The 10,000-nt window shown below is 31.8% G+C and overlaps 2 protein-coding genes across 3 annotated transcripts in view; both read left to right on the top strand.

The window, feature by feature from the left end:
* Positions 1-10,000, top strand: part of HOXB3 (homeobox B3) — a 54,469-nt gene that overhangs the window by 16,548 nt on the left and 27,921 nt on the right. Inside the window, exon 1 of one of the 2 annotated variants that reach the window (XM_053697318.1) lies at positions 3,371-3,576. The exons of the other annotated variant lie outside the window; for it this stretch is intronic. The gene's annotated coding sequence lies outside the window, so the exon portion shown is untranslated. Of the gene's footprint in view, positions 1-3,370; positions 3,577-10,000 lie in introns of those variants that run through there. 2 annotated transcript variants of the gene reach the window in all.
* HOXB4 (homeobox B4) lies at positions 6,707-8,844 on the top strand. The gene is made up of 2 exons (XM_053697343.1): positions 6,707-7,244; positions 7,798-8,844. Exons 1-2 carry the CDS (start codon positions 6,839-6,841, stop codon positions 8,094-8,096), a joined length of 705 nt encoding a protein of 234 aa, XP_053553318.1. The 5' UTR covers positions 6,707-6,838; the 3' UTR covers positions 8,097-8,844.

Genomic DNA, 10,000 nt, shown 5'->3' on the forward strand with positions numbered 1-10,000 from the left:
TTATCTATCTATGTGTATATATATATATATATATATATATATATATATATATATATATATATATATATATATATATATATATATGTAGCTGTATTGAGGGCAAGGGGTTTAAAATAGTATCTCCATCTACAACTTTATAAAAATTGAAATCTGAAGTGTTTTTCGTTATTGTACATACAATTCCAAAAGACTTTCATGGATAGTTGTTTTGAAACACACACACACACACACACACACACACACACACACACACACACACACACACACACACACACACACACACACACACACACACACACATATATATATATATATATATATATATAAATACTTATATGAATGAGCGATTCTATCAGTGTGTGTATATATATATCTCTATATCAATATATCTATCTATCTATCTATCCCTCTATCTATCTATCTACACAAAAATAAAACTATCTTTTGACAGCGATACGTTTAGACCAATTGACAGACTCTGCGTTAAAACTGCAATAAAAAATCGCATTGCGTCAGGGAAGTTGCAATGCACTTTTAACCTCAGATCGTTCGAGCTTTTGCTGAACCCTTGTTCACCTTTACGGAATGATGCTGCAGGAATTACCATTTTCTATAATTACAAAACAGTTGTTTTCCTCCTTGAAACCGGTGAAGTTTGTAAAACCAAATATGGTCCTTTTTTTATTTGGTCTTTACTAAAGTGATTGAAATGTGTTAAGGGATTTAATTAGGAATATCAAACGGAAAATAAAGGGGCACACAAGAGATGAAAAAACGGCAAAGCTATTCTTTACGATTAAATCGCCATTTTGGCAGCATAATGGGGGTTTGCATGTTGAATGGGAGAAGCAGCGCTCATATCCCATCAATTATTCATAGGAGAGAGGGATCATGTAGAGGTCAGCAGACTAGCAGAGCTAAAACCTCCTATACAGTCCCTTCTTACCCCACTGAACGGGTCACTGTATAATGAAGTCTATGGCTTATTAAATCTAGAACAGAAATACAAGGCTCCAGTAAAATGTGCACATGCTGATCTGAGTTGCACCTTTTACAAGGCTCCAGTAAAATGTGCACATGCGGATCTGAGTTGCACTTTTACCCATTAATGTCCTGTATAGATAGCTATAAATTACTTATTTCATGCAAAATATAGTGTATTTAGGTAGATGGGGTTGATTTGTTATATCTCTCTACCAGGCAAATAGTTACAAAGAACAAACGTGTTCTTGAATATTCTCACTATAAACAATTGGAATATTACCTAAAGAGGAGACTCTTTACACTAGGGATATTTTGCTTTTCCTAGTATTATCTGGGCATGCAGTACCACAAGCTGACCACCAGAGCCCGCTTCAGACCAAGTTCAGAGACTTCACACCAAAGAGAAATACACTGACCGTTCATTGTTGTTTGTGTAAATTACTTCAGAACACCTTGACTGTAAACGCACATAAAGGCAAACACATGTTCCTGCAGTGTATATGGGTAATTTCTAATTGAGTAGATAGATAGCTAGATAAATAATATATAGATAAATAAATAAATAAATAATTAAAACAAGATGTATGCATTATTCTAACTAACATTACTCCAATTTGCAATATAGGTGATTGGGTAAAGTAAGGTCTAGGTATATTACATATAATTACTACATTAGACTTACCTTAGTGACATCTCTTTTTAGGAAATACCACGCAGTGTTAAACATAAATAATCAGCAGCAGAATAATTTACATTCCTTGTCTTCTACAACATCATTTATGGAGTCATAAAGCATTTGAAGAAAAGCAAACGGGCAGAAGAGAAAACAGTGCAATCTGCTGTCTGCTCTTGCCCTGCAGGCCGGTTACAGTCTTTGGTGAGGCTTGTTAGCACTGTATTATAGTTCATGGGGTCAGAAATTTGAGGGTCAAAAGTGTAAGCTGAGCAGGAGTCATGCAGCAGTTGCACCATATAATATTAGGGACATACAGCAAGGCAGGAGGAAGCTCTGGGTTAAAAGAATATGATACAGTAATGGGTAATTTGTGGTCAAAAGGGAGATGGAGTGAAGGCATTATACAATAAAGCAAAAAAAATCTATATTATGTAAAATAATGCGAAATAACTCCTCTTCTAAGGGGAAAAGTCAAAATATTAATATTATTAAATTATATTTTATGTATACATTATATATTATACACACACATATATAACATATAACAAATAAATAACACACAACATTAAAATCACAGCACGACCCTTCAGTGTCTGGCACTGGATACAAGTGTGGCTTTATGTGTGTGTGTGTGTATATGTTTATTTTATATATATTTATATGTGTGTGTAAATGTTTATATATATATATAAAAATTGTGTGTGACTTGTAAAGAGGCGCGTATTTCTTTATGTCTGAAGCTAAACTGTAATTATTTGGAAATCAGAACTGACATTATTCATTCATTTATCACACAACACTAGTTTTATGTAAACAAATAATGCAAAAATTGTTAGGTAGGAAGAATTTTCGTTTTATTTTTTTTATTACAATGTAAAAAAAATTGCAGCAAATAATAATTTATATCTAGAGCACTACCTGTGTCTTTATTTGTGTGTGTTTGTCTATTTATATATAGAAAGCACCCTGTATTAGAAATTACAATAATATTAACATGTTAGTAACAATGATATATATATATATATATATATATATATATATATATATATATATATATATATATATATATATATATATATAATAGAACACTATTCAGCAAATTGCCTATTCGAATAACATTTTATTACTCTTGGTGTAGAAAGTCCTAGTGATTTTAACATAGTATAATTGAACAGAGAAAGTAAACCAGGAATACTTTAAACATTGCTTAAAAGGAATTAGACAATTTTATCTTAGAAGCAAAAATTCTCAGTGTCATTGGTTTTCAATCAAGAAAGATCAGCTTTAATTAAGTATCCACAATCCAACTTCTATTTTTTTACCTTAATGTCTGCGGGATAAAAAAAATAATCTGTAATTATGGAAAATGAGATATGAGAAATGAATAAGCACACTTTAAAGGGCTTTCAGAATCTCAAAACGGTGCACTGTTTATTACACAACATAAAAATAGGTCTAAAATAAAAAAATAATAATAATAATAATAAAGCACTAATGACAAACAATCCATTGGTTCCGTACAGATTTGCTGGGTGATATTTCTGCAGATTGAATTAAAGTCATGTCAGTGTACAGGAGTGGGAGAGGCCAGGAGAGGGTGAAATGCAGGTCAGGCTGCTCACTAATGTGCCGAGGGGACTCACACACCACGCCTTGCTCTTTAACAAAGACTGACAAAGTATGAGATTAATTCGCAAACTTGGGGTAAAATGTGTTCACAAGGCCTGACACTGACCGCATGAAGGAGCAGATGGCTTTGCCTTTAAGGCTATGTTTTAGGGGTGTAGGGTGTGTGTAAAATCAGAGGCTGGAGGCTAATCCAGTAGAGGGAGGCTACTCACAGGGTACCCCGGATCTGCCGTGTTGCCTCTGAATTTAAGAACTATCAAGAGGGATTTGGACTTTGTCTCAGCAAGGTAGGTCTGAGTGTGGCTAAGGTGTGTGAGATAAAACTTCAGGGAATCTATAGGCCTGGCAGGTAAATGTCTGAGTATCCAGAGAGCTGAGGTTCATCTGAGCAATGCAGACGCTGGGTCTAGTTTGTTTTACAAAGTTTATGTGGTTTATGTTGTTATCTTCAACTATTCCTATTCTGCCACAAATGTTTTACCTTGTACAGAAGGAATTCGTTTTAGAGATAGGGAGAGGCCCAGCCTCAGCCTCTAACACTTGGAGGAGGTATTTTGGCAATAAAGACTGAATTATGGCAGAGCTCAGGGACTGTGTGACTGGGAATACCTGATTCCTTGTATTGTGAGGTGTGTTTATATTTAGATCATATTGCTGCTGCACAAGCTGAAACAAGATGATTTCAAATAGAATCAATCGTTTTCACCTCCATTAGAATTTATATCAAATGTTTCATTCTACTAAAATGCAAGGTCCATTAATTCATTACTTATAATCCTTCTTAACAATATTGTCTGAAATCTGCATTTTAATTATAACTTCAATATTATATATTTATTTCTATCTATCTATCTATCTATCTATCTATCTATCTTTCTATCTATATCTATGCATCTATTTATCTATATCTATATCTATCTATATCTGTATCTTTCTATTTTATTTTATCTTTCTATTTATTTAATTTCTATTATTTTTCTATTCTATCTATCTCTATCTATATATCTATATCTGTATCTTTCTACTTTATTTTATCTTTCTATCTATTTAATTTCTATTATATTTCTATTCTATCTATCAATATTTATCTATTTATCTATCTATATCTATCTATATATCTATATCTGTATCTTTCTATCGATTTTACTTTATCTTTCTGTCTATTTATTTCATTTCTATTATATTTCTATTATATGTATCCATATCTCTCTCTCTCTCTCTCTCTCTCTCTCTCTCTCTCTCTCTCTCTCTCTCTCTCTCTCTCTCTCTCTCTATATATATATATATATATATATATATATATATATATATATATATATATATATTTATATATTAACATATATCTAGCTATTTATCTATTTATCTATCATATATCTATCATCTATCTATCTATATCTGTATCTTTCTATCTATTTTATTTTATCATTCTATCCATTTAATTTCTATTATATTTCTATTATATTTATATATCTATTTCATATGCCATCTTAAAAATGCTGAAATGTCATGTAAGAATTATTTTGATTATCTGTAGTGATTTACATAGGATGCAGACATTATTTCATTTTTCGGGAACTGTTACTAGTTCTTCTGTGTGATGTTAATTGTGATTTAGTAAGCATTAATTGATTTTGAGATTATTATAATTTAATATTTGTGTATTCTTTAGTTTTTTTTTATTATAATATGCCTTAATACCATATTATTCCTTATAAGGATGATATAATAAATAATGAAATAATGCTTAAAAATAACGAATTGATGTAAAATCTGATACTTGAATTCTTAATAATGTTACAACTAACTGTCAGTATAGAAGTTGCTAGTTACGTTGTTTAGTATTATACATTTCTGGACAGTTATTTTGTATTATTGCATTGAGTGTTAATTTGATCATTTGAAGCTCTCATCTGTACATATGATTCATTTTTATATTTAAACACACACATTTCCTCAACAAGACCTGCTCGATTTCTTCAATAACTGAATTGTAGTAAAGCATTGGCAGGTATATTGCAATGTGTTAGTATTTCCTTTTATGTTAAACAGTGAAAACTGCGCATAATGTAATGTTTAATGTGATATACGGCCCTTATTAAATTTAAATTCATACAGTCAACAAGCAGCAGAAGAAACAAGTTGATATATCTGTCTTCTGTATGTACCCTGTAGATCCGAATTTGTGTGAAAAATCATATTTCACAAATTCGTGTCTAGGGGAATATGCAGTTGACACAAACGCTACAGAGTCGCTCCTGCAGGAATGTGATATGTTGGCTGTGGAATCATTTATGGTTTTAAAGCTTTATCTATCTATCTATCTATCGGTATATCTATCTATCTATCTATCTATCTATCTATCTATCTATCTATCTATCGGTATATCGATATATCGACAATATCTATCTTTATATCTCTTTCTCTCTATCTCTGTATATATATATATATATATATATATATATATATATATATATATATATATATATATATACACCATATATCTATCTATCTATCTATATATATATATATATATATATATATATATAGTTGTGGATAGATAAAACATTTCAATGATTACATTTTATTGCTGTTTACAATATCATAAGGTGCATACAAAAGCACCTTAGAATTCAAAGAAAAGAAAAAAATAATTTAGTTTTTCCCTAATAGGGACTTATTCTAACTTCAATTTAAATAATCATATAGCTACTAATATTTCTATGAATGATTTCATTCATCCAGTGAAATCTATTTTGTTTTTAAATATTATACAAGTATTGTACTTTGAATGCTACATGTTTGGATACATTTATCCTTAGTTATGTTTTCCCTGCTGGAAATCACTGTCTTTCACCTATGTCTTTTTTTGAGAGGAGCAATTTAATATTGAGACTAAATGGAATTTAGTAAAGCAGGTACCCAGAATTAGTTGATGAATTTTCCATCGATCCAAAGCAAGCCTTATTTGTCTCTGCCAATGCTTACTGCAAGTCCTCTGCAGACAGAGGCGAGGCAATTGCTTCAATTACACACATACACACACTCACATATCTATATATATATTCTGCTTCTTTTCCATCGAGTGTAGAAACCTGTCCTTGTATACTTATGTATATATATATATATATATATATATATATATATATATATATATATATATATATATATATATATATATATATATATATATATATATATATATATATATATATATATATATATATAATTTTATTTTGTTTAATTGATGGGATTAGAGCCATTTTATGACAAACATAGACTTTATATAAAATGGAGGGTCTACTTAGTTAACCATTAGGTCAGCAATTAGTTACTTAGCAATGATAACCTGCCTGTTATGGATGGGACTGGGGGCTGTGGACCATGTTTCCTTATCCAGGAAGGGGAGATCTCCTACTATTGGCTCTTGGTGTCACATGCAAAACCAACTTTGTTCACTTGACAGTAAGTAGGAGGGTTCTAGCAAACAGGAAAACGGCTGGGGCTATAGGAATAAATTGTAGATTATTTTGAGTGCAATTCAAAGAAATAATGACCATGAGTTCGTTTTTGATCAACTCCAACTATGTGGACCCAAAGTTTCCACCTTGTGAAGAGTATTCTCAGAGCGACTACCTTCCCAGCCACTCTCCGGGATATTACAGCTGTCAGAAAAGGGAGAACAGTTTTCATCCTGAGGCTACATACCCTCGATTAGCCTTTACCAAAGAACCCTACTCCCCTTGTCATGGCTCCGCGCGCCAGTTGTCTGTGTTGTCCCCCAGGACGCAGCCCCCCACTGGCTTTCTACCTGAGGAGGATAAACACCATTGCCAGCCTGCCACCCCAAGTACACCTCCATCCTGCAGCCAAATGTCCACAGACCTTAAGTCCAGTGACTCATCAACCCGGGATCCTGTTGTATACCCTTGGATGAAGAAAGTCCACGTCGCCACTGGTAAGCCACGCGTGTATCTGTCTCACTGCTAAGAGATAGCCAGACTATTGCAGGCGTTGTAAAAATGTGAATGCTTTTAGATTTACGATCTCCTGTTTGCAGGGCAGTATAATTACGTACTCCATAAATTTTTATTGCTCTACTTGGCCAAGTTCCTTTTGAAGTAGAGTTTCCATCCTCCTCCTATTTCTGCAAAGCTCCCTTTTTAGAGATTGTGGGCCTTCCTTACATTAAGTTTTTATATTTTTCTAATTTGTATTTAAGTGGCAGGTTGGGTATAATTCCATAGCTATATTTTTTACTTAGGGTTGTTAGAAAGTTCACTGTGCAAGCAACCAAAATAAAATGAGATTTGTGACACATAAAAGTTTCATAACATTGCCTTTAGTGTGGATTTATTATATTAATTGTAATTTAGGAATAAAGGGGGTTTCCTATTAAGAAAACATCACACTGATAACATAACAGTTTTATTTTCAATTTGTTAATAATAAAACATCATTAATATCTCGCCTCCCTAGTGTGTAATATGTGATTTGTTTTCTTCTTTTAGTAAATCCTAACTACACTGGGGGAGAACCCAAGCGTGCCCGTACAGCATATACCAGGCAGCAAGTACTGGAGCTGGAAAAAGAGTTTCACTATAACCGCTATCTAAGCCGCAGACGCAGAGTGGAGATTGCGCACTCGTTGTGTTTATCTGAGCGTCAGATTAAAATCTGGTTCCAAAACCGGAGAATGAAGTGGAAAAAGGATCATAAACTTCCAAACACCAAAATCAGATCTAACTGTAGTGGCAATATTCCCGTGACAGGGTCACCCCAAAGCAAGGACACATTGGAATGTCTTTAACTATCCTGCATGATAATATGGGTTTATTAACCCATAGACTTCCAGAGAAGGCTGCTGACCTCTCTGGCAGTCAAGGGGTTATGGCCAGAACAAAAGCTCTGGGACTTATAATATAGACACTTTATTTATATAAGGAAAGATGGAACAGAGTTGGACACCTCAAGAGAAACCATGTGTAGATAGATTTTAGATCTGGGGAAGATAGATCTTTGTTTCATCTCTAATCATGCCAAACCGGCCCATTTGTCATGTTTACACTACGGTACAAAGGATGCACCTCTCCTGACAGAACCTAGACAACCAACGCTGGCTTTAATAAATGAGTCTGGGTTGTTGTTTTTAAAAAATGCAAAAAAACCTGTTTTATTTTCCTTTGTTGCTGTTCTGTTTTGGTTCTGACAATGAGAACAGTTTTACTCATAAAGGGAATATATCTGGTACTGTTTGTTGTGTGTTGGATATTTCAGGTATAGGATCTGTTTGACAATTCCTATTCCTTCTTTGGGCCCTTCACTAAATTAACAGAAAATCAAACCCAGCATTTTAGATTTCACCAAGTACCAAACAATGTGCTCAAAGTACTCATATACTCAGTGTGTAATAATGACGATCAGTGACAACAAAGCACTGCAAAAACTACAGAAAATGCAGAAAAGCAAATAGCCCTGTACATTCCTGTGAAAGCTGCCCAGCTCTTTGTAAATAGTATTACTATTATTAATAATAAATAAATACCTTTTTAAGTGGGGGATGTTGTGTTGGTTTGTGTTGCTCTGTCTCATATATTACACTTCTGTTTATTGGATATTGTGTGTCTGTTACATTAAGATTTATTTGCTTGGGCTCGGTGTAACACCACACTATAATAACTGCTACTAACACACTGCAAATACCACTTAAGTCAACTTGAAAGTTTATCATATACTTGAGACACCCTTTTGTAAGTGAGCTCCATACTGAAGAAAAGCTATTTGAGGTATTCAATGTATTAACGATTCATTTTTATTTTTTTAATTTATTTTTGCACAGATGTTTCTCGGGGTTTCCAGTTTTTTTCTTTCCTTGTGTTTTTATATTACAAAGGAGCCTAGTCACTGCAATAGCTCAAGCTCTGACAAGCAAATAGATAATCAAGAAGACAAATGAGTTCTTTTGTGAGACCCAGAACTTGTATTTCCATTTATTTCTTGTTCCGAATTTCTGATACTGCTCAGGACTATATATATGTATGTATATATATATATATATATATATATATATATATATATATATATATATTGCACTATTATGTTTATATATATATTGCACTATTGTGTTTATATATATATTGCACTATTATGTTTATATATATATTGCACTATTATGTTTATATATATATTGCACTATTATGTTTATATATATATTGCACTATTATGTTTATATATATATTGCACTATTATGTTTATATATATATTGCACTATTATGTTTATATATATATTGCACTATTGTGTTGAGATATATATATATATATATATATATATATATATATTGCACTATTATGTTTATATATATATTGCACTATTGTGTTGAGATATATATATATATATATATATATTGCACTATTATGTTTATATATATATTGCACTATTATGTTTATATATATATTGCACTATTATGTTTATATATATATATATATATATATATATATATATATTGCACTATTGTGTTGATATATATATATTGCACTATTATGTTTATATATATATTGCACTATTATGTTTATATATATATTGCACTATTGTGTTGATATATATATATATATATATATATATATATATTGCACTATATTGTTTATATATATATTGCACTATTGTGTTGAGATATATATATAATATATATATATATATATATTGCTCTATATTGT

Source organism: Bombina bombina, chromosome 1 (genome assembly GCF_027579735.1).
Source record: "Bombina bombina isolate aBomBom1 chromosome 1, aBomBom1.pri, whole genome shotgun sequence".
NCBI classification, from domain to species: Eukaryota; Metazoa; Chordata; class Amphibia; order Anura; family Bombinatoridae; genus Bombina; species Bombina bombina.

What these genes read in the sequence shown, in the direction of transcription:
- HOXB4 (XM_053697343.1), top strand. Translation starts at nt 6,839, where the DNA reads ATGACCATGAGTTCGTTTTTGATCAACTCCAACTATGTGGACCCAAAG. An exon ending in GAAAGTCCACGTCGCCACTG is followed by an intron (nt 7,245 to 7,797) that starts GTAAGCCACGCG and finishes TTCTTCTTTTAG; the next exon opens with TAAATCCTAACTACACTGGG.